Genomic DNA, 25,890 nt, shown 5'->3' on the forward strand with positions numbered 1-25,890 from the left:
AAGCACCGAGACCTTTTTTAATTTAAAAAAAAAATTAGCACTGAGGACCAATCACCTTGTCGGACCAACTTTAATGAAGCTTTTCTATGTCGTAAAGTAGCGCTCTCTCTCTCTCTCTCTCTGTTTCTGATTCTATATCTCTCGCCCCCTTTTCTGTACCCCTCGTAATCAGCTTTTCTTTTTTTTTTCTTGTTGTGACAGCACAAGTGCCAGTCCAATTTGCTCTGTACTAAAATATAGTGTTTTAATAATTATTTGAATCGTTCTAGTTACGTCTACCTCAGCACCTAATCTTAGCCTAATCTTAGAAGGTGCCCAATTTTTTTTGTTCTTTGTTTTTTGTTTCCTTTGTTGTTAATTGTTAAAAAAAGAATAAGAATAATAATTTGCATTCAGCTTTGCAAAAGTCCTTCGTCTTTTCCAGCCACATGCTCTTGTTGTAGCACAACTTTCTGGCAATTGTGCTACAGATGGGGGCACGGTGTGGTTTTTGGTTCTGTGTAGGATCGGACACATCTCTTTGTAACATTTCAGTGTTCTCTGATGGAGTGTGGAAAATATAAAAAAAATTATAAATAAAAAAAAAACATTAAAGAGATTTAATGCTGCAGGTTTTCTTCTCAATGTTGTTACTAAGTAAATCGTGTGCCTTTAATAGTGAGAGATTTTTTTTACATCCTACTAACAGTAGATTGTTTTTGTAGTGATTTTTCCTTTTTTTATTTGTTGGGTTTTTTTCTTGTATTTTTATTTATGAGTCTCATCGAATAACAATGTTCAGTTGTAATCCCTAAATCTGCAGTTAGAAAAAATAAAAAGTGGATTTAAGTCTGTCTGGCTTTTTATGTCTTTTTTTACCTGCTTATTAAAATGCTCACGTATCAATTAGCTCAGGGTCTTTACACAGCGTTTAAAGACCCCACCCACATAGTCCGGTCATCCCGCCCTAGCAGAAACGTGTCAGCAGAAAATATCTTGGTATATACAACCCCTGGCAAAAATTATGGAATCACCACTCTTGGAAGATGTTCTGTCAATTGTTTAATTTTGTAGAAAAAAAAAAAATCACAGACATGCCACAAAACTATCATTTTTCAAAATGTCAACCTTCTGGCATTAAGAAACAATAAAAAAAAGAAACAAATATAATAGTTGTGGTCAGTCACAATTGCTTTTTTTAGATCAAGTAGAGGAAAAAAATATGGAATCACTCAAATCTGAGGAAAAAATTATGGAATCACTCTGTAATTTGCAGTTTAAAAACAAAACATCTGCAGCAGATTCGATTTGCTAATTATTCTTCAGTTTAAAAAGAGTGCTTACACCTCGGAGAGCTGTTGCACAAAGCAGATTGTCATGAATCATGGTTCCAACACAAGATATGTCAGTTGAAACAAATGAGAGGATTATAAAACTCCTTCAAGAAGATAAATCATTGTGGAATGTCGCAAAAGATGTTGGTTGTTCCCAGTAAGCTGTGTTTAAAATCTGGACCAAGTACAAACAAAATGGGAAGGTTGTAAAAGGGAAGCATACTGGTAGACCAAGACATCAAAGCATCAAGATAGAAAACTTAAAGCAATATGTCTTGAAAACAGAAAATGCACAACAAAACAAATGAGAAACAAGTGGCCGGAAAGTGGAGTCAATGTCTGTGACTGAACTGTAAGAAATCACCTAAAAGAAATGGGATTTACATACAGAAAAGCCAAACAAAAGCCATCATTAACACCTAAAAAGAAAAGAACAAGGTTAAAGTAGGCTAAAGAAAAGCAATCGTGGACTGTGGGTGACTGGATAAAAGTGATCTTCAGTGATGAATCGCGAATCTGCATTGGGCAAGGTGATGATGCTGGAACTTTTGTTTGGTGTCTGTCCAATGAAATTTATGAAGATAACTGCCTAAAGAAAACATGTTAATTTCCACAGTTGTTGATGATATGGGCCTGCATGTCGGGTAAAGGCACAGGGGAGATGGTCTTCAATAAATGCCAAAGTCCACATTGAAATTTTGGACGCTTTTCTTATTCCATCAGTTGAAAGGATGTTTGGTGATGATGACTTCATTTTTCAAGATGATAATGCATCTTGCCATAGGGCAAAGGACGTGAAAACTTTCCTTCAAGAAAACATATAATGTCAATGGCATGGCCTGCAAATAGTCCGGATGTCAATCCATTTGAAAATCTCTGGTGGAAATTGAAGAAAATGGTCAATGACAAGGTTTCAACCTGCAAAGCTGATCTGGCAACAGCAAGAGACAGTTGAAGGCAGATTGATGAAGAATACTGTTTGTCATTAGTTAACTCCATGCCTCAGAGAGTTTAAACCATTATAAAAGCCAGAGGTGGTGCAACAAAGTAATAATGGTGCAGTGTTTTCTAATGATTCCATAATTTTTTCCTCAGATTTGAGTGATTCCATATTTTTTTCCTCTACTTGATCTAAAAAAAAGCAATTGTGACTGACCACAACTATTATATTTGTTTCTTTTTTTATTGTTTCTTAATGCCAGAGGGTTGACAGTTTGAGAAATGATAGTTTTGTGGCATGTCTGTGATTTATTTTTTTTCTACAAAATTAAACAATTGAACGAACATCTTCCAAGAGTGGTGATTCCATAATTTTTGCCAGGGGTTGTATATATATATATTGGTATATATATATTGGTAACCATCTACATTAAAACACTAAAAAAAAACTTATATCAAGTTTACTGTACTCACTATTTTAATCCCACATTGAACAGAACACAAACTTTCAATTTAAACACAATTTTCCTTTCAATCTTGTCGTATCCAATCACCCGATTGCATTACGTTTCCTCTCTAGTGATGCTGATGTCCACCGCTGATTGAGGAGAGTGACTGACACACGCCCCCTCCGACACGTGTGCAGTAGCTGACTGCATCTTTTCACCTGCGAGTTCATATGCAGATCAGCTTTGTGTGTGATCAACACATTTTTCCCTCGAATCTGTGCAGGCACCATCAATCAACCAAGCAGAGGTCGTAATTGCACCAGTTATGTGGTCCCTGCTCTGGCTTCTCGCCCTGTATAAACAACAAGTCAATCATTGTTCATGTAGCCGCCCAGCCCAGACAAATGGCAGAGCTGAGTTTCGAATCGACGAGTTGTCAAATGTCAGCTCTGGTGTGCTAGCGTGTTTTACCGCTATGCCACCTGAGTGGCCACAAACTTTAACTTTGACTTGTGACTAAACGTTATTACACATTGTGACATTTTTTATTTACTGCCATCACAAGTTTCCTGCTCAAAGAAATGATTCAGTACCAGCTAATACATTTACATTTACAGCATTTAGCAGACGCTTTTATCCAAAGCAGTGTAGTGTCTTAGTAATTGAGGGTTATGGGTCTTGCTCAAGTGCCCAACAGTGGCAACCTGGCAGTGGTGGGGCTTGAACCTTTGGAATACTAGTCCAGTACCTTAACCAGTAGGCTACAACAGCTAATAGCCACACGAATAATAAAAATATAGCTATAATGTGTGTTGAACCATGTAGCTTTAATGCAGCAGCTACATTTCTTGGTAAATAACCTGCCATCACTATCATTTATAATCAGAGAAATATAAAAATGCTCAGTTCAGTGCCGCCTTTAGCTGATATCTGATTTCTAAATTGTGAATGACTTCACGTTTAAAAGAATGAAAACATATACATCTTCATCTGTCAGCACGTGTCTCCTCCTGTCGTGGAAAAATCCAGTCTGGGATGAGTGCTCTGCTCAGTGAGGGCGAGCCGCCCATGTACTGTAGCATTAGCTGTGGCGGATTTGCCATTACAGCCTGCTCTGATTACCATTCGGCGAGAAATAGACTGAAACAAAAGAGCTTTGCTTCTGTGCAGAAAGAGACGACGAGTGGAGCATACAAAACTAAAGCCTGCAGATCTGAGCGCTCAGAGGAATCATCTGTACAAACAGTGACAATCCAGTACAACCGTAAAGGCTTTGGCTTGTGTAACGTGTGGGATTACAGATAATAATAACACAGCGCTGCCAAAGGATTAAAATATGATGTACCACCAGTTAGACTCGTTAAATGTCTGATTAAAATAAACCTAATGACGCTGTTACTGCATTATACTGCTTGTTTAGGGCAGTGGAAGCCCGGTGGTTACTGGATACTGGACTGGATAGTAATCGGTCCCTGGTTTAAGCTCTTCTACTGCCAGATTGCCAGTGTTGAGTCCTTGAGCAAGTACATATTCATCATATTTTTGTTGTATAATACACACTGCTCAAAAAAAAATTAAGGCAACACCTAAATCACACATCAGATCTCAATAAAAGAAAGATTTGAGCTGAAAATCTTTACTGATATGAATTGTGTAATTTGTTGAGAGCAAAATGATGTAACGACAGTCGATGGACCTCAAAATCATCTACTCATTGAGGCCGGGATTCAAAAGCAAACTTAAAATCAAAGTAAAATATTGAAATCACAATCTGATGTCAATTAATTTGGATGGATTTCATCACAGCAACTCATAGCAGGACTTGACATCAGTAATAATAAGAACACTAGCAAATCACAAAACTAGAGAAGAACCAGTCAGGACGGATATGTAGAGAGTAAATGTCTGTGGCCACCATGTACAAAACCCTTTCCTTTTGGGGTTGTCTTGTTGTCGTCTCTCCAGTACACCCAGGTCAGTGTCTCTGCTGATTTGTACACTCTGCAGTGGTCAAAATGTTTTAGACTCAAAAGTTGCTCATATGAGGCGCCAATGTTATTTTTTGAGTGGTGCTAATGCCATGCATAAGGGTCATACCAATCATATTTCACTGCCAGGCACAGATTTATTTGTATGGCTGGGCACAGATGTTGGTCAAGAAAGCCTTAGTTGAGGTTCCAGTTCATTCCAGAGCTGTTCAGTGGTGCTGAGGTCAGAAATTCTATAAATGTGGACAAGGCCTAATTCATTTAAAACCTTAAAAACTGTTAGTTTATCCTTAGCAAATGTTTTAACCTGGGGTGGCACAGTGGCAGTTTTTTTGTTGCACAACTCCAGGGGTTTGATTCTTCGCTCCAGTTACCATCTGTGTGATTTGGCATGTTCTTTCTATTACTGTGTGGGGTTTTTTTTCAGGTACTCTAGTTCCCTTTCATCTCCCAAAAACATGTGAACTGGTGGACTGGCTACTTTAAATTAGGTACGGCTAAATGAGTAAGTGAGCCGATTATTATCATACAAATAATTGTATTTGTCTTTAAAATCATCTTGGTTGACTTTATGCCACATATTATATGTACGTTATATTGTACTAATATTTTAATCATATTGTTTAAGTAAAAAAAGAAGAGAAGTCATGTACTGTATGTCATGACAGTCTTGGGATTTTTAGGTTCTGTGCTCGTATAAAAAGGACTTGTTTGAGAGCACTTATTTAAAAATACATAAAATAATGATCTCTTGCCAAGGCTAGCTAGAAAACCAACAGTCATTTTATCCTGAGAATCTAAGAAGCACCAAAATTGTAAATTAGAAGCTATATAAATATAGCAGCTACAGTGTATCACAGAAGTGAGTACACCCCTCACATTTCTGCAGATATTTAAGTATATCTTTTCATGGGACAACACTGACAAAATGACACTTTGACACAATGAAAGGTAGTCTGTGTGCAGCTTATATAAAAGTGTAAATTTATTCTTCCCTCAAAATAACTCAATATACAGCCATTAATGTCTAAACCACCGGCAACAAAAGTGAGTACACCCCTTAGTGAAAGTTCCTGAAGTGTCAATATTTTGTGTGGCCACCATTATTTCCCAGAACTGCCTTAACTCTCCTGGGCATGGAGTTTACCAGAGCTTCACAGGTTGCCACTGGAATGCTTTTCCACTCCTCCATGACGACATCACGGAGCTGGCGGATATTCGAGACTTTGCGCTCCTCCACCTTCCGCTTGAGGATGCACCAAAGATGTTCTATTGGGTTTAGGTCTGGAGACATGCTTGGCCAGTCCATCACCTTTACCCTCAGCCTCTTCAATAAAGCAGTGGTCGTCTTAGAGGTGTGTTTGGGGTCATTATCATGCTGGAACACTGCCCTGCGACCCAGTTTCCGGAGGGAGGGGATCATGCTCTGCTTCAGTATTTCACAGTACATATTGGAGTTCATGTGTCCCTCAATGAAATGTAACTCCCCAACACCTGCTGCACTCATGCAGCCCCAGACCATGGCATTCCCACCACCATGCTTGATTGTAGGCATGACACACTTATCTTTGTACTCCTCACCTGATTGCCGCCACACATGCTTGAGACCATCTGAACCAAACAAATTAATCTTGGTCTCATCAGACCATAGGACATGGTTCCAGTAATCCATGTCCTTAGTTGACATGTCTTCAGCAAACTGTTTGCGGGCTTTCTTGTGTAGAGACTTCAGAAGAGGCTTCCTTCTGGGGTGACAGCCATGCAGACCAATTTGATGTAGTGTGCGGCGTATGGTCTGAGCACTGACAGGCTGACCCCCCACCTTTTCAATCTCTGCAGCAATGCTGACAGCACTCCTGCGCCTATCTTTCAAAGACAGCAGTTGGATGTGACGCTGAGCACGTGCACTCAGCTTCTTTGGACGACCAACGCGAGGTGTGTTCTGAGTGGACCCTGCTCTTTTAAAACGCTGTATGATCTTGGCCACTGTGCTGCAGCTCAGTTTTAGGGTGTTGGCAATCTTCTTGTAGCCTTGGCCATCTTCATGTAGTGCAACAATTCGTCTTTTAAGATCCTCAGAGAGTTCTTTGCCATGAGGTGCCATGTTGGAACTTTCAGTGACCAGTATGAGAGAGTGTGAGAGCTGTACTACTAAATTGAACACACCTGCTCCCTATGCACACCTGAGACCTAGTAACACTAACGAGTCACATGACTTTTTGGAGGAAAAATGACAAGCAGTGCTCAATTTGGACATTTAGGGGTGTAGTCTCTTAGGGGTGTACTCACTTTTGTTGCCGGTGGTTTAGACATTAATGGCTGTATATTGAGTTATTTTGAGGGAAGAATAAATTTACACTGTTATATAAGCTGCACACAGACTACTTTTCATTGTGTCAAAGTGTCATTTTGTCAGTGTTGTCCCATGAAAAGATATACTTAAATATCTGCAGAAATGTGAGGGGTGTACTCACTTTTGTGATACACTGTATATCATCAGTGATGCTGTCCGCAGTCAAGCAAGCTTTGCATCACATGGTATGGGCCAAGTTCACTAATACAGATGTATTACATACATGTATATACGTATATGTAGGGTTGCCAACCGTCCCGTAAAATACGGAATCGTTCCTTATTTGTAAACTATACGTGGTGTTCCGTATTGAACTGATACGGGACGCGCTTTGTTCCGTATTTTTTATCAATGGCAGAGAAATGCTGCAGATTAGACTGAGACGGGGTGACGTGTGAAACAGAAGGAAACTGCTGCTACCCTGGGAATTAGAAAGCATTTATTTATGATTTTAAGTAGTTTTCACTTTTATTCTTAGTAACGCCGTGTGTGCGCAGGGATATCAGCATAACAACCAGCCCAGGGTGTTCCTTATTTCCAGTTCTGAAAGTTGGCAACCCTACGTGTATGTGTGTGTATAGTATATATGTTTGTATATACAGTTTTTGGTATTGAAGTGTAGGATTTTGTGGGAAAATGATTACGATTAGCTTATATCCGAGACAGAGACAGACAGGCCTCTCTAACACCCCAAACAAAACCCTAGTGGATCTTTAGCTTTTATAGCCCTCTAGTGATCCAAGGTGAGTATAACACACACTCACACACTTCACTAGGCTTCACCACACACATCTTTTCACACTTTACATTAAAGGATATTTATTTAATGTGCTTTAAAGACATTCAGTGAAACTAATTATTGAGTCACAGCCGCTGACCGATGCTTTAATGGCTTGTGAATTGCACTGAATGTGCTCTGACAGGCTGTCTCAGTGATGTCTCATTGATTATATTCTGATCAATACAGCCATCGACTAACTGATTTTTCATTTAGTTATCCAGGGAGTTCTAGTCATTCATCCTAACACAGTAACCCTTACAACATCCCTGCTGAAAGTCTTTACAGTAAGCACATTTGTGTTAGTAGTGTAAATCAGTACTCTGCAGCAAATCAGAACTGCTTTGTTAGACTTTGCTAAAAGAAATTCCAGTTTTCTTCCAGTTTCTGAAGTTTGCTTATTTATTTTGAACCGGTGCTTTAAAGCTGCTGTTGAAACAAATAAAAAATACTGATCAGGTTTGTCAAGGTTTGTTGATCTGAGTGTACAAAAAATCTAAATGCACAAACAATTGTGAATTAATTGATTTGTTAACATTTTAACTATTAAATATGAATAAGAAATTCTAAAATTGGGTTGGCTCCGTGGGTAGCACTGTTGCCTCACAGCAAGAAGGTCCTGGGTTCGATCCCCAGGCGGGGCGGTCCGGGTCTTTTCTGCGCGGAGTTTGCATGGGTTGCGTGGGTTTCCTCCAGGAGCTCCAGTTTCCTCCCACAGTCCAAACACATGCAGTCAGGTTAATAGGAGACACTGAATTGCCCTATAGGTGAATGGGTGTGTGTATGTGTGTTTGCATCACGTCCAGGGTGTTACTGTGTGCCTTGCCCCCCCCCCCCCCCCACGTTTCCATTTCCCCCCCAAAAACTACATATTAAAAAAACAACATATAAAGTAACTGTGTCCTAAATACCATCTTGAACTGAATACAAATTTGTTTTATTTGAAATATGTATTTAAATGTTAGTTTCTGTAATTGTCCAACCATTTATTTGAAACCATTAATTTCTTAATCCTGATTGAGCCCTTTATTTTGATCAGGACTGCAAGTCCAAAGACACTTGGTGTGGGCAGAAATGCATCCTGAACAGGGTACCAAACCGTAGCAGGCGACATAGCACACACACACACATACACCTAATAACATGCATACTCACACCTAGATGCTGATTTGAGCAGCCAATGCACCTTTCGCATGTTTTTAGGAACCTGCGCCACCTTGCTGCCCCTACCTACAGGTGGTTTTCAAACTGCAGCCACTAATGTATTGAAATGTTTATATACTAAACGTATGTTAATCCGTGGTCAATGTGTGTATGTGGACCACTGTTACCACAAGAACCACTGAGCTACACGCTTATATGTCATAATGGTTATTTCAATTTGTTTAAATGTAACCAACCATTTTGTAGTGGATAATAATCACTGAACAAAACAGACTGGTGAAAATCTTACAGAACATATCTTAATCAGAACATATAGAGGAGGAAACAGTAAGCGTGAACTTGTATGAATAAATAAGTAATAGTTTTTACGCTGGATTGTTGGCACAGACGCCGTGTGTAGTGTGTTAAACAGACTTGATAAATATATTTGAAGCATGGTTTCACATTAACAAGTGTTTTGAACAGTCACCTCAGATAATAGTAACAGTAATGTCAGTTACAGTCATTTATGCTGGTTATGTACTGGAATTGAAAGGGACACTCTGGTCAGAATAAAAACTGTTAGCATCAATACATAGCAAACAAGCCCACTCATCTCTTACTGTGGAGAGGCAATCGTGTCGAGAGTCTAGAGTTGGATCGGTTGAACCAAGGTCGTAGCCATGAATTGAACATTAGGGTGGCGGGGGGTGGGCTGCCATTATAAAACATGACTACCATGTCAACAAGTTAGTGGAACACTGATAGATCCTAACATTATGCTAAGCTACATTTACATTTTCGACATTTATCAGACGCCTTTATCCAAAGCGACTTACATTACAGTTACAGTATACAGTCTAAGCAATTGAGGGTTAAGGGCCTTGCTCAAGGGCCCAACAGCAGCAACCTGGCAATGGTGGGGTTGAACCAGCGACCTTCTAGTATTTCTAGTCCAGTACCTTAACCACTCGTTTACGACTTGTCGGCTTGTAATTTTTACATTAGTATATTAGGGGAGGGCATTTTGAGCATATCTGCCACCCCCCAACCAATATATATTGTGATTACAACGTTGGTTTGACCAACACAGAGGATCCGTTTAACTACTATGTAAGCTCTTCACCTAGCAAACACATCAGGCTGAGAAACAAACTAAAAAGAATGTATCCATGAATCGATCTATAAAGGAAACATTTAACAGAACCAAAAAAAGTATTTTTGGTTTTAGAACAATATGTACAATTTTAAAAAATAACTATGTTACATGTTTTGTATTGTGTGCATGATTAGCGAGAGGATAAAGCTTTTTATTCAGAGCTAAATGCAGTGATGGTAGCAGGCAAGTTTGCTAAAACAGTAATGACATTTATTTTGTGGGTTTCATGTACCACATCAGGTACACTACAGCCATTCTTCACATGGATTTTTATCTTTAATAAATGTTCCCATGTTAATCTAGGAAATACAGTGAAACCTCAGTTTAACAGACTAAAGGGGGGGAGGGGGGGGGGGTACACTGGTCTGTAAAATCTGATCGTCCAAAACAACAAGGTTTTTTACCAAACAATAAAACAAACATATATACGTAATATGTAAACATTTTAATATGTAATGTAATATGTGAACGCTGTAAATAAGTATTAATATTGGTGTACTGGTGTATCGGAGAAATTTCATTTACCTTGTGTGATGGAGGAGGTTTTTTTTGTCGTGATTATATAGTGGAACTCAGATTATCTATTATTCTGAGTCTGAAGCTCTGCTGGTGGCTACTGGAGCACTGCTGGTGCATAACTAGACACTAGTACTTGCAAAAATAAAGCATAAAATACAGAGAAAAAGGCGAGAACAAAGCAAGCCTCCCGACAAAACAAAGCCTCATCAAATCACTCATGTAAATAGGGAGACGTGCGCCGGCTAGCGGACAATTACTGACCTACTGGTCTTGGTTCGTATTACTTTCAATACTTAGTCTGTCAGTGTACTGTACTGTACATCCTCATTGCACACTTTGCCTGATGTTGTACTGTTCATGCTGCTGCTATATTGTTTATTATTGTTTATTATATATTATTATAGATATAGTGTTCCTTTTTTATTATTTCACTTGATGTATGTACGTATGTTGACACCTGCACCAAATTCCTTGTACGTGTAATCTGGTACTTGGCGAATAATTAAGATTCTGATTCTGAGATTCTGGTGCGCTTCTCTGGGGAATTTGAACCAATCGGACTGGACGTTCGGTTTTCCAGATTTTGTCTGTTAAATCCGAAATCTGTTAAATAGAGGTCCCGTAAATCGAGGTTCCACTGTATAAGCATGCTGTCAATTGACTCCAAGCGTTTACAATTGTGGCATTTAGCAGATGCTTTTATCCAAAGCAACACAATTTAAGCAATTGAGGGTTCAGGGGCCCAACAATGGCCGCTTGGTTGTGGTAGGGCTTGAACCAGCAACCTTCTGATTACGCCACAATGTGTTAAACATATGAAATATGCTGCACTCTGCCGGTGTGGTTCTACTGAATTTGTATTGCTTTTCTTTTAACACACTTTACATTATCCAACAGCACATGTGCAGCTAAGAATGGCATAGCTCTTCCTATACCACTAATATTTACCTGCTCACATCTACAACTACTAATTATTGTTACTTTTGTATTTCAGTGATTAAGCATCACTAAAATGTACAATCACAATTATACTAAAGTCTACTGAAACACTGGATGCTACAAAACATGATAAATAAAAGTTAAATGACAGTTTTCCACCAGTGTCCCTTCACTGTTCGAACTTGCATTTTGGTACACAAACCAATATACGATGCCTCACGTCCTACATTTTCCACAATTACATCACCACAGCCAATCAAATGTTTATCCAGCATCTACAGTGATGTCAGCATGTACACATAATGCAATAAAAGCTAAAACTGTTTCATGGATCAAATGCACACGACGTGCTGTGTCTCACTGACACACTGAACGCAGTCTAGGCACACTTCAGGATGCGCCGACTAGCGTTTCCGCAAAGAGACATCACCTGTCTCAAGTGTCAGTTTTACACAAACCTGCTCGCTATGTCGCCTCACAACGACTGTTTTTAAAAAAGAGGATGGTGTGCAGGACAAATCCTGCTCTCAGGCGTACTGCCAGACGGACCAGAGCGTGCCCAGAGTGATGGTGTACGCCAGCATGGCTAGCAGGTAGACCCTGAACAGCAGCACGTCCAGCACGTAGCCCACCTGCAACCACTCTTTAGCGATGTCCCGGCACGCCTGCCTTTTCTCCAAGTACTGTCGGATAGAGGAGACCTCGTGAAGGATGTTGTCCATGACCGGAGGAGTGCTGTCCCGCATGGTCAGCCCCATTCCCATACCCAGTGCTCTCTCCAACTCTCTGGAACTCTCACAGTGGTGATGATTACAGCGTACTGCTAAAACAATCAACAAGAACTTGATGTCCTTGTCCTTTAAAGAATAAAAAAACCTAAATAATATCATGTTACCTTTTTTGCATCCTCACCTGTGTTCATGTTGTTCTCTGTGTAGCGTGGCAGGTCAGCATCATGTGATAACAGGGAGCAGAATTTCTTGTTGCGGATGCAAAGCAGCTTGGTGGCCTTTTCCAGCACCAGATACTTCACCCACTGTGGCACGTGTGTCTGCAGGTCCTGTTTATGCACCAATCTCACGATCAGCACCGTCTCTGTAAGGCTGATCACCAGCAGGGCCATACACACCACAAAGTACACACCTGCCCCACAGACACAAAGAGTTACTATAATCTAGGGGTATCATTTTGACTAATTTAAACTGGTGTGCTGATTTTAATATTCAGGATAAAGCTGAGCTCATTAAATATGACTTGTTTTGAGTTAGATAGATAACATTGAGATATTGTTCTATTGTGTCTTAGTCCCATTTAAAAAGCCCTATGTACCGGTCAGTCCCAGCATTGAAAGCATTCTAATCCCAATAATTATGGTATGGTTCGACACCTCCTAGTTGTAGTCAAATAAACCTGGTCTATGTGATTGCCAGCACAAGTAAAGAAGACATTTTCTCTTACAGTCAAGGCCTCTATGACTGTCTGGCAGTTCCAGTTAGTAAATAATAGCCTCTATTTCTGTTAGTTGCTGTAAAGAAGCATGGCTTTTCCAACTGTCTGTGTTGTAAAGGAGATGTGGCCTTGTTCTCGCTTGTCCCACTAATGGGACTTGGCCTCTAAGGTCCTCTAAATTGGCTGTTGTCTTAAAGGAAAAGCCCAAGAGCGTCTGAGAGAAAGTGAAGGAGCCATGACTTTCCTGTCAGTTTATACCTGGACCTTTCAGTCCTAGTGAATGAGGCATGACCTCTGGACCTCTTAGTCCCAATTTATGAGGCATGACCTCTGGACCTCTCAGTCCCAATGAATGAGGCATGACCTCTGGACCTCTTAGTCGCAATGAATGAGGCATGACCCCTGGACCTTCCAGTACCAGTCTCAGTCCCAGTGAAGGAGGCATGACCCCTGGGCCTATCAGTACCAGTCTCAGTCCCATTGCTGCTGTGCCTGTCGGCGCAAAAGAAGTAGACATGGTATCTGTCAAATGCACAAAAGGAGGTTATGGATGTTGGTCCCACTGATGGAATCTGTACCTGTCAGTAACAAAGACACATGGCATATGAGCCTGGCAAGTAATTTGTGGTTTTTGTGACTTAGTCCAAGTGAAGCATGTTACCTGGCCTGTCAGTCCACTTGTTTCTTACTGTCCTCAACATTCTACCTTTTACAGTTAAATATTCGTATAAAACATATACTCCAGTTACCAATAAGAGGTGTGCCAATGGCTGTAGCTGGCAGCGTGTCAGAGACTATGATGAGGAAGACAGAGTAGCCCAAAAGCAGAGTGATCTTGAAGGATACTCGTTCCCCACTGTCAGGAGGCAGGTAAAAACCCACTATGTCCATCACCATCAGGAATATGCTGGGCAGCAGTAGATTGACAGTGTAGAACAACGGTCTGCGCCGAATCACCACCTGAGGGTTACACCAAGAGAACCGACAATAACGTGACAGAGCTAGACTTTTTAATTCTATTAATGGGATATAAGTTAATGGATTAGTCAACAAGTAACAACCATAACATTAAAACCACCTCCTTGTTTCTACACTCACTGTCCATTTTATCAGCTCCACTTACCATATAGAAGCACATTGTAGTTCTACAATTACTGACTGTAGTCCATCTGTTTCTCTACATACTTTTTCAGCCTGCTTTCACCCTGTTCTTCAATGGTCAGGACCCCCACAGGACCACTACAGAGCAGGTATTATTTGGGTGGTGGATCATTCTCAGCACTGCAGTGACACTGACATGGTGGTGGTGTGTTAGTGTGTGTTGTGCTGGTATGAGTGGATCAGACACAGCAGCGCTGCTGGAGTTTTTAAATACCGTGTCCACTCACTGTCCACTCTATTAGACACTCCTACCTAGTTTGTCCACCTTGTAGATGTAAGGTCAGAGACAATCGCTCATCTATTGCTGCTGTTTGAGTTGGTCATCTTCTAGACCTTCATCAGTGGTCACAGGACGCTGCCCACGGGGCGATGTTGGCTGGATATTTTTGGTCGGTGGACTATTCTCAGTCCAGCAATGACAGTGAGGTGTTTAAAAGATCCACCACCTAAATAATACCTGCTCTGTGGTGGTCCTGTGGGGGTCCTGACCATTGAAGAACAGCATGAAAGGGGGATAACAAAGCATGCAGAGAAACAGAAGGACTACAGTCAGTAATTGTAGAACTACAAAGTGCTTCTACATAATAAGTGGAGCTGATAACATGGACAGTGAGTGTAGAAACAAGGAGGTGGTTTTAATGTTATGGCTGATCGGTGTATAGCGGATAATTTATAAAGCTTGTTGTTTTTCGTATTTTTATGCTGTATCAAATCTCAGCTCTGCTACCGGTAGGCTGGGCGCCCTCTAACAGGCACAATTGGCAGTGCCGGAAGCAGAAAAATTGGCCACTAAGTCTGCTTGACTAATGAGAGGATGAGATCTTCGACGCTGTGCAAGGACCCTGGTTAGTAGCTCAGGGCACCTGTACAAAAGTAAAGGAACACTGAGAATGACTCTCCATGTGCAAGACTGGCCTCACACATGAATCAACTGAAGTACAGGCATGTGTATGATTATGAAAACTTGCGGTACACACGTTGAACTTCATCTCAGCGTAGTAGTCTTTCTCGTCCACGCTGAAGGACTTGTATTTGGACAAGACCTGCAGCAGCTCCCATTCTCCCTGATTCATGAACACCGACTTGTCCACCCTCACTTCCTCCGGGCTGCGCATTAGCTTGATGTTGATGTCATTAACTACAGGATAAAAGATGCAAAAGGTCACTGATTCATCTGCAGCTTCCTGCAGACAGCATAGTACAGTGGACTTCACTTTTCCTGGGTTAATTTGATAGTCCCATTGTAGTGAAATAATGTTATTAGGTTTCATTCTAGATTGAACACTGTCAGTGCAGATGCTTTCTCACTCTGTTTCCACACAGATAAAAGTTCTGCAGGTGCATTAGCTCATGTATTGACTTTCTTTCTTTCTTTCTTTGTACAGACGGACAGCTCTTGTTAGTGCAGTATGAATGAATTAAGGAAGATGCACTTACTCGTGTGAAGCCAGCTCTGGAACGTGAGGCTGCAGTTCTGGACGTCGAAGGGAAAGTTGTAAATGTTGAGCGAGCAGGCGGTCACCACCTGGATGGGCTTGTAGTTTTGCACAGTGCCGTTGTAGTTCACGTACACGTACGGTATGTCTGGAGACTTTCCCACATCTACACTGTAATTATCATGAAGGGCAGAAAACAGGCAAAACAGACAGAAAGGATGCTAGCGTGTTCTGTAATGATAGACACTTGTTCTTTAAGGCTAACTTTTTTTTCCGGATGATGTCATATACAGGGGTCGCCACAGCTGATCTGGTTTGCATACCAGACTTGCATTTTGGGTATTTAGCAGACGCTCTAATCCAGGCCGACTTACAGAAGTGTCTCCACATTTAAATTGACATTTTCTGCATTTAGCCTTTATCCAAAGCGACTTACAGTACAGTTGTGACAGTATACAGTCTGAGCAATTGAGGGTCAAGGGCCTTGCTCAAGGGTCCAACAGCAGCAACCTGGCAGTGGTGGGGCTTGAACCAGTGACTTTCTGATTACTAGTCCAGTACCTTAACCACTAGGCTATGGCTTGCCTTGTTCTAGTACATGTTAGTTCTCAGCTCAGGTTTTGTCTTGTCTTTTGAAGACACTGACAGACTCAGATGTTCATACAGACAGGGGAAGCTTGTTCCACCACTTAGGTGCTGGTACAGAGAAGAGCCTTGATGCTTGTCTTCCCCGAGTTCTGGGTGGAGGATCAAGGCGAGCGAGACTAGTAACTCGAAGGTTGCATGGTACAGAGAGAGTGTGATGAGTTCTGTAAGGTAGTTTGGAGCTGGTCCATTTTTTTCATTGGACTAGACAAGGCAATCTACCTACTCTGGCTGGGGAATTAAATGCAGGCCTTTCTTGCTACCCACAGCACCACTGTGCTGTTCACCAAATTATATTATCTCATGACAAGCTGGAATATGAAAAACAACTTTCTAGAACATAGTATAAGTGTAACACTGAAAGCCTCTGTGTGCTATTTTGGTTTTGTCATCTGTTCACGACTCTGTTTGGCTTGGTTTGGGTCTGTATATCACATGTCCCTAGTCATGTTTGTAATTCATGGTCATAGTCATTGTTCCTAGTCATGTTTGTAGCTCTTGTTTAGTAATGTTCCTAGTTCTAGTATAGTCATGTTCCTAGCTCTTGGTCATGTTCCTAGCTCTTGTTTAGTCATGTTCCTAGCTCTTGTTTAGTAATGTTCCTAGCTCTTGTTTAGTAATGTTCCTAGTTCTAGTATAGTCATGTTCCTAGCTCTTGTTTAGTCATGTTCCTAGCTCTTGCTTAGTAATGTTCCTAGCTCTTGTTTGGTAATATTCCTAGTTCTAGTATAGTCATGTTCCTAGCTCTTGCTTAGTAATGTTCCTAGCTCTTGTTTGGTAATATTCCTAGTTCTAGTATAGTCATGTTCCTAGCTCTTGCTTAGTAATGTTCCTAGCTCTTGTTTGGTAATATTCCTAGTTCTAGTATAGTCATGTTCCTAGCTTTTGCTTAGTAATGTTCCTAGCTCTTGTTTGGTAATATTCCTAGCTCTAGTTTAGTTATGTTAGCTTAGTTAGCCTTTTGTTTAACTGTGTTTAGTTTTGTTTAGTGTAGTTTTGTTCTGTCCTGTTTCATTTCTAATAAATCTTGGTTTTGTTACTGCATCTCTGCGTGTGTGTCTGCCCCTCTTGTCTAGTCCCTAGCCCCCCGTTACAATAAGTGTATACTGTAAGAAGTTTGTAATGCCTTAAAGATACAGTTTTATGGAAATTTAAACAAATTTGTTCTTAATACGTACCTAAAAATCAGAATAAGGTCGAGGCCATTCAAGACAAACGTAAAACCTAGAACTTAAGTGAACTAGGGCACTCGAGGGCTTTCTGCTTACTAGTCCAGTACCTTAACCTCTAAGCTACAGCAGATTTGACATTCTGTATACAGCTGAGCTTATATTGCCATTAATGTGTGATTATAACAGTATAAAGAAGAAGAACGCCTTCATCATGTTTACAGATACACATGTACAGTACAATAAAATTCTTTATCCCAGCTTGTTTGGCCATTGTACGGCACCCCTGAAGCAGACAGGATTAATGGCCTTGCCCAACAGTGGCTGCAAAGCAGAGCCTGGATTTAAACCGACAATCTTCTGACTGACAGTCCAGAGCTCTACCCAATAGGCTACCACTGTCCACTACAACATTCTATAGTGGACTTAATATTGTTCATTATTCTTGTATTTACTCATACAAAGGACACATTTAAATGTTATACACTCCACTATATTCACCTAGCTGCACTTGGAATACATCTTTCATAGGCAAGTTAAAAGAAAACCCAATAAAAAATGTTTGTGGATGTCCCAGATCAGTCAGAATTAAAAATGAAACTCAGTTAAAGACTAAGCTAAACAAAGTATTAACATACAGCATACTCACAACTCATTGATTAGAATGTCAGGTACCCAGACATTTGCGGTTGGCATTGAGATCTGGGTGACACCATCAAAGTCTTCTGGGTTCCACACAATAAATTCATCGATCCATTGCTTCATATAAGAGGAAAAAGGTTAATACTACTGTAAGTTTTAGCAAAAACAATGTAGGTATATACAGTATATACAGCTGCAAAAAAAAATATTTACAAAGATTTATAACACTAAACATTTCTGCAGTGCGAGATATGATTTTCATTCAATTCTGTACACATCACCATAATACTTTTTTAAAGTGAAGGGGGTTGAATATCCCGACTGCAACTGTGTGTATATATACTAGAAATATTATTTTTAAGCACAAAAGTTCTCCCGCTGCACTGATTAATACTGATATTGAATTGTATGCCAGCAATACTTAAACTCCAAACTCCGAACAGACTACTATAACATAGATAAGGCTGCATGTCTATTATTATTTATTCGATTGTCAAACTGCAGGGCGGCACAGTGGCTCAGTGGGTAACACTGTCGCAAGGTCCTGGGTTCAATCCCCAGACGGAGTGGTCCGGGTCCTTTCTGTGTGGAGTTTGCATGTTCGTCCCGTGTCTGTGTGGGTTTCCTCCAGGAGCTCCGGTTTCCTCCCACAGTCCAAAAACATGCAGTTAAGTTAACTGGAGACACTGAATTGCTCTATAAGCGAATGGGTGTGTGTGTATGTGTGTGTGTGTCTGCCCTGCGATGGACTGGCGCCCCGTCCAGGGTGTTACTGTGTGCCTTGTGGCCATTGAAAAGCTGGGATAGGCTCCAGCACCCCCCTGTGACCCTAATTGGATAAGCGGTTAAGACAGTGAGTGAGTGAGTGAGTGTCTAACAGCAGCACAAATCACCATGTTTTATTTTTTTCTGCTAATGATGGTTCCTGTAAGAACTGCTCTGTACTTGTGGTGAGCAGCAGCTTCTTCTGACAGTCCTGACGACTTTTGCTTTGTAAATTGCAGCTTTTTGTTTAAACATTTGCATGTGTTAACATGTTACGACAGCCTACCTGTCTGTACCAGACGTACGTAGTTAAAACCTGGTTCTTCTCATCCTGAATCACACACACACACACACACACAATATTAAAATCCTATTAACCATTCAGCAAAAATCATGAATATGCATCTCACAAACACTGAGCAGTTAATCCACTCACCACATTTAGAATGGAATAGACCATTAAATCAATGGACACCATGGTAGAGATTCGCCAGTCCTTCACAGGTCTCACTCCCTTCTTATAGCCGACGCTTAAATATTCAGACAGACGCACTAATGTTGCGTTGGCAAATCGGCTGGGGTTACTGCCCACCCTTTTAACTAGAAAACATTTCAGAACACAGTGGAAATAGTAAAGACAACACATACAAACCTGCTTGTCTTAAGAGATTTATATCAGGGGTTGTGTTTCCTCTTTTAAATATGAAAAAGACATGCAAAATAAGTCACATTCCAAACCTTCTTTCATTTCAGTTGCTGCTTACAATGACTGGAATCTGTTACAAAGAACTGTGAAACTAGATAAAATTCATTTCAGCTGAGCTTTTAAGGATTTATTTAAATACATATTTAATGATACTTGTAATTGTTTTGTGTGATTTCTTTCCACTTCGCTCCTTGGCACTTTCGAGACTGTCATTGTAAATAAGAACCTGTTCTTAATGTCTTGCCTGGTTAAAATAAAGGTAAATTATAATAAATAATACCATGTATTTTAACACCTGTTAACAAAAAGTGAGGATTGTAAACGTTTTAGACCGAATAGCAGCTAAATATTATCTTATCACCATCCATCCTTTAATATGGACAATCTGCTCCTGTGGGCAGTGAGACATTCCACATCAGTAAAAAGTTATTTTGATTGAGACGAAAATGTTGGACCATCTTTATTTAGCATTTCTTTAAGCTTACTAACTAGCAGTGCTGTGTTAAAATAACACTAGATGTTGTTTCAAACGTATTGAGATTGAGAAACAGTGTGTAATCTCAACAGATGAAAAATATACAGAGATTTAAAACTGTTCAATTTTATTTCATTTAATGCCACAAATTTCCAAGGTCGTCTAAAGGACCACCCGAGGGAGCCTAAAATACAATCAGGGTACTTGTACCACATTTTAAGAGCCACTGACGTAGAGGAACATCACTAAGATTTGGAAGTGGACGTTAAATGGACACTATTGTTCAATTTAGAGTACAATTCCCAAACTTATAATACCTATAACTTATTCAGTACTTTTACCTGTAAGAGAAAACACTCTGCTTGGTTCTAAGCTGGTACTGTCAGTCTTTTGTATTGTTAGCACACATTTTAAAATGGTAATGTGAACGTAGTGTATCTTTAAAATGCATTTAAGGTACATGAATAGAACATAAAACACTGTTTTACTTAAGATATGCTCACTACAATGACTTTTCCTTCAGTAAATAAGTACAAAATGTTTCAACTCTAAACACAGTATCATTTTCATAATATTAGCTCTTTTTGTTCCAATGTTAGACTTTTTTTTTTTTTTTACTTGTTTTCTGGAGTGACTTACCTGAGCAGGCCGTTACACCTCCATGTAGACACACAGTCAGGGCGACCCATACTGCTAAAATCCACATACTGCACAAAAATCCAGGCTGAGTTGCTTTATTGCTGGGTTATTGGAGGACAGTTTCTGCTGGCTGATGCTCCCTGGGCTCCTGCAGAGCTGAGCTTTAGTAGACCATCAGCGCTCACTGCTACACCCATTAACCCCACCTCTCTCATCCTTATCCAGCTGACCGGGCGGAGATCATCCCTACAGCCTGCAGCATGCTGCTACACACTGAGTCACATATCGCCGTGCTGCTTTAATGCCTTTCATTGTACCTTGTGAGGTATAGCTGATGAATGTATCTAAATCAGATAATGTAGCATATATTTAAATCTGTTGTTACATACATAATTACACCTTAAACACACTGGTATGCCCTACAGACACAGTATATCTGCTTTTTGAAATGTGGAAAACAAAATGTACCTATACGACATCTTATCTGTAGGTGTGGCCCTGTTCTGCAAGGAGGGAAATTTGTGGTTAAATTTGTGGTTTTCATATTTCGTGACTCAACAGTGTGTAAATCACACATGAAAGAAGGTACAGAGACTTAAAACTGTTTCATTTTATTTCATTTTATGCCGCAAATTTTCAAAGATGTTTAGAGTACCACCTTATGGAGCTTGAAATACAATCAGGGTACTTGTACGACAGTTTAAGAGCCACTGAGGTAGAGGAACATTGTTAAGGTTTGGAAGTGGACATTAAGTGGACACAATTGTTCAATTTAGAGTTCAAGTCCCAAACTTATAATACCTATAACTTATTCAGTACTTTTACCTGTAAGAGAAAACACTCTGCTTGGATTTAAACTTGATTAAAACTTGATTAAAAAGCCCACAGATGATGAATGACGGATCATTTTCATGACTCAACTGTACATTAAGTCTAGTATTACAGTAACACAATACATGTACATTCAAGACTTCTGATTTTTCCTTTGTAGAGCTGAGCACCTCTATGGAAAGGTGATTGTACTGGTACATTTTGTTCCCAATGGTCCAACTATGAAACAGTCCACACAATGTCATTTCAGCCTTTTATTAGAGGACCTAGATGCTGTAGAGTCATTTAAGGTACATTAATCACCGAATCCAACTTACACTGCATACATTCTGCATACACTTAGGAAACACTAGAGACTGTCATTATAGCATTTTATTATTATAAATTCCCTATTTTTTCACATCCTTTAGTATACTGCATATATTATCAGCAAAATTGCTAGTAAATGTAACACATAGAGTGTTAAATGTGATTTTAACCTTTTGTCTAAAGTACGTAGATACTGTAGTGTCATTTAAGGTACATTAATCACCGAATAGGGCAGCACAGTGACTAGGTGGGTAGCACTGTCACCTCAAAGCAAGTCCTGGGTTCGATCCCCAGGTGGGGTGGTCCGGGTCCTTTCTGTGTGGAGTTTGCAAGTTCTCCCCGTGTCTATGTGGGGTTACTCTGGGTGCTCCGGTTTCCTCCCACAGTCCAAAGACATTCAAGTGAGGTGAATTGGAGACACTAAATTGTTCATGACTGTGTTTGACATTATAAACTTGTGAACTGATGAATCTTGTGTAATAAGTAACTATCGTTCCTGTCATGAATGTAACCAAAGTGTAAAACATGACATTAAAATCCTAATAAACAAACAAATAATCACCGAATGCAACTTATACTGCATACATTCTGCATACACTTAGAAAACTATATGTAGCATTTAATTTAAAAACACGAGACTTTTATTATAACATTTTATATTATTATAAATTCTGTACATCATTACATTTGTACTGTACTGCATTTATTATCCAGCAAAATTGCTAGTAAACATTTAACACATAGAGTGTTAAATGCAATTTTAACCTTTTGTCTAGAGTACGCAGATGTTGTGTAATTTGAGGTACATTAATCACCAACTAGTACTTTATCACCAGTTGGTACATCTTAGAGGGGTCACTTACATACATTACATGCAGTTTAAAAGCTCTGACGAGAGGACAGAACTGACATTTGCATTTAGTTTATTTTGTGTACACTATTATAATGAAAATGTACAATTTTAGGACCTTAAAGACAACTGTGGTCTGTGAGGGTCAATTTACATTATAATGATATAAAACCAGTTAATAAAAATGTATTTATTTATTTATTAGGATTTTAACGTCATTTTGGTTACATTCATGACACGACGGGTAGTTACTGTTTACACAAGATTCATCAGTTCAAGTCTTTAATGTCAAACACAGTCATGGACAATTTTGTATCTCTAATTCACCTCACCTGCACGTCTTTGGACTGTAGGAGGAAATCGGAGCTCCGGGAGGAAACCCACGTGGAAACGGGGAGAACTTGCAAACTCCACACAGAAAGGACCCGGACCGCCCCACCTGGGAATCAAACCCGGGACCTTCTTGCTGTGAGGCGACAGTGCTACCCACTAGAAAAAGCTGAAACAAATATGTTGGTTATAAATGTTGAATTATATGATGTTATGTAAACAAATAGCTGCTTATGACCCAAAATTTCAAACAGATCTAAAATGATTTATACTTAAAATTTTAGAGGGACGGAACGGTGGAGCAGTGGGTCGCGCTGTCACCTTACAGCAGACCTAGGTTCGATTCCTTGAGTGGGCAGTTAAGGTTCTTTCTGTGTGGAGTTTGCATGTTCTCCCTGTGACAGGTTTCCAGTGGGTGTTCTGGTTTCCTCCCAAAAGTCCAAAGACACGCAGTGAGTCCAACTGGAGCTACAAGAAAAGTGTGTGTGTGCGCCTTGTGATGGACTGCCCTGCAACCTGTCCGGGGTGTTTCCTGCCTTTAGTCCATTGAATCAGACCCACCGTGACACTGACCAGAATAAAACAGTAAACAGACAATGAATGAGATTTGATCAAAGACATTCTGTTCTAGACAAACGAGCACACGGTTTGTTTATTTAAAAGACAGGATGCTAGAAGTGAAATCGATAACGTTGAGAGTGTGTAAACTGTGTTGCGCTGCTGATAATGATTTTTTCCACACTGTCTGCATGAACATCCATAAGAGGCGCTGGTGACATTACCCGGGTCAGATTTCTCAGCTGAGTTCAAGACAATTTCCACAAGCACTTACTACATTAAGCTGAGATCCTATACTCTGCCCTGCTATGATAAGACTTCATTAGCTCTGCATTAGTCCGCTGATTAGATTTGTGTCAGGAAAATATTATCGGAAATTTGTTGAGTAATTCCATTAGGCATTATTTCTGACTGGCTGCTCCACTGGCCAGTTCTGATGAACTGTGTAATGAGGACTAAGTGGAGTGACCTTCCTATGGCTGTGGTTTATCTTTCAGTAAGCATGATAGCTTGATGCTCTTAGAGTAAAAAAAAAAAGTCTAGTTCCTGATTAATAATATTGTAGTAAAATTGCATGTATCCACTTAGGTCCTAAAACAGGGATCTGATCTCTGCTGCATGTATTAAAATGATGAGGATGCAGTGCTAATGCTATGACGTTTATCCACTGAGCATCAACCGCCATCAGATGCTTAAGAAGGTTGTTTCAACCAAAGCCATACCTCTACTGAAATCGAACCTTTGGTATAAAACAATACTTGACCATCTCGTCTGTTGCTGGGATACCCTGATCTTACCCATATATCTTTAGGTCCATATTAAGCTGGAAATCTTACGCAGAACACCAAAGTCTTTTTATGTAATAAAAAAAACAGATTTTTAAAAACTCGGGTCATAAGAGCATGGCGTTATCTTTTCTGTCTCCTCATTGAATTGTTTGATTGTTTGTTTATTAGGGTTTTAACGTCATGTTTTACACTTTGGTTACATTCATGACAGGAACGGTAGTTACTCATTACACAAGATTCATCAGGTCACAAGGTTATATCAAACACAGTCATGGACAATTTAGTATCTCCAATTCACCTCACTTGCACGTCTTTGTACTGTGGGAGGAAACCCACACAGACATGGGGAGAACATGCAAACTCCACACAGAAAGGACCCAGTCCGCCCCACCTGGGGTTCCAACCCAGGACCTTCTTGCTGTAAGGTGACAGTGCTACCCACGAGCCACCGTGCCGCCCCAATGGACGTGTAAAAAAAGTCTGGTTCCTCTCAAGGTTTCTTTCTGTAATTTTAAGGAAGCTTCTCCTTGCCACTGTCGCCCTCGGCTTGCTCAGCAGGAGTTTTTTGTAGCAGACTTGCTTCTGATAAAATTAATGATGTAATGTGAATATAGCTTATTCTTGGTCTTCTGAGTCATTTGTCATAAGGGTGCGTCATCACACGCCCAAAGTAACGCAACTTAACGTGGTTCATTAGCTCCTTGTCTGTTCTGGCCATCTTGTACACTTGCTCATTGGTGATCATCTTTCTCAATAAGATTTTCTCCATAAGGTTTTCTGACGCACTTGTTCTCAAAAGCCTGATTGTGTCTTTCTTCCTCCTTCTTCAGTGTCTAAGCTTCACATACAAGATGCTGAACTTGCAACAGCGATACACCAAAAAGGCAGCGCTTTTAAGGTCAAAAATTTACCTACACGTATTATAATAATCAATACAGTGGCACAGAAAGCTATTTTATTAACTATAACTGATGTATTCTTAGGGCAGTTGTAGCCTAGCGGTTAAGGCACTGGACTAGTAATCTGCAGGTCACTGGTTCAAGCCCCACCACTGCCAGGTTGCTGCTGTTGGGCCCTTGAGCAAGGCCCTTAACCCTCAATTTATCAGACTGTATGGCCCTAAATTGACAGTACACTGTAGCAGATTACCTGAGTACAGTGACTGACATCAAACACAAGGTACAGACTCAGTGCTCACAAGCTGGTCATCGAGACTGGATGCTACAAGAACTCCTGGCTCCCCACAGAACAAAGAGTGTGTACACAGTGCAACACCAACACCACAGGGACTGAGCTGCACTTCTTAACTGAAAATACACTCACATACGGGAGGTGTACTACAAAAAATTTCAGAAACTTTACCCTGAATTCTGCTCCCTCACCAACACCCAGAAACTGTTCATCATGTTGGGAGAGGAGAAGAAGAGCAGCACTGTAGCAGATCAGTATGTATCTGCCTGCCACAGTCTGAGAGACACGGACTGATCCACCCAAACACAAGAACAGCCCTGATGGACCCACACAGAGATACTGTTTGATATACACATCTGTTTTTAT

General features: G+C 40.2%; 1 protein-coding gene across 2 annotated transcripts; it reads right to left on the bottom strand.

Annotated features, from left to right (window-relative positions):
* Window positions 1-12,107: 12,107 nt before the first annotated feature.
* On the bottom strand, window positions 12,108-20,734 carry htr3a (5-hydroxytryptamine (serotonin) receptor 3A). Of its 2 annotated transcripts, none has more exons than XM_063011482.1 (9): window positions 20,668-20,734; window positions 19,284-19,447; window positions 19,134-19,178; window positions 18,090-18,199; window positions 15,628-15,797; window positions 15,168-15,328; window positions 13,779-13,989; window positions 12,493-12,723; window positions 12,108-12,400 (listed from the first exon to the last, which is right to left on the bottom strand). In XM_063011482.1, the coding sequence occupies exons 1-9, from the start codon at window positions 20,732-20,734 to the stop codon at window positions 12,108-12,110; spliced, it is 1,452 nt and encodes a 483-aa protein (XP_062867552.1). The 2 variants fall into 2 exon arrangements, with proteins under 2 accessions (XP_062867552.1, XP_062867551.1); XM_063011481.1 differs by having other exon boundaries at window positions 12,108-12,403.
* Window positions 20,735-25,890: the final 5,156 nt, after the last annotated feature.

This window comes from Trichomycterus rosablanca, chromosome 16 (genome assembly GCF_030014385.1).
Source record: "Trichomycterus rosablanca isolate fTriRos1 chromosome 16, fTriRos1.hap1, whole genome shotgun sequence".
NCBI classification, from domain to species: Eukaryota; Metazoa; Chordata; class Actinopteri; order Siluriformes; family Trichomycteridae; genus Trichomycterus; species Trichomycterus rosablanca.

Bases quoted from the DNA above. Each gene is read 5' to 3' on its own strand.
- htr3a (XM_063011481.1), bottom strand. From the start codon at position 20,734: ATGTGGATTTTAGCAGTATGGGTCGCCCTGACTGTGTGTCTACATGGA. The intron at 18,200-19,133 runs GTAGGCTGTCGT...TCTTATATGAAG, and splicing joins CGTACGTCTGGTACAGACAG to CAATGGATCGATGAATTTAT. The intron at 15,798-18,089 runs GTGAGTATGCTG...TGATAATTACAG, and splicing joins GACATTCTAATCAATGAGTT to TGTAGATGTGGGAAAGTCTC.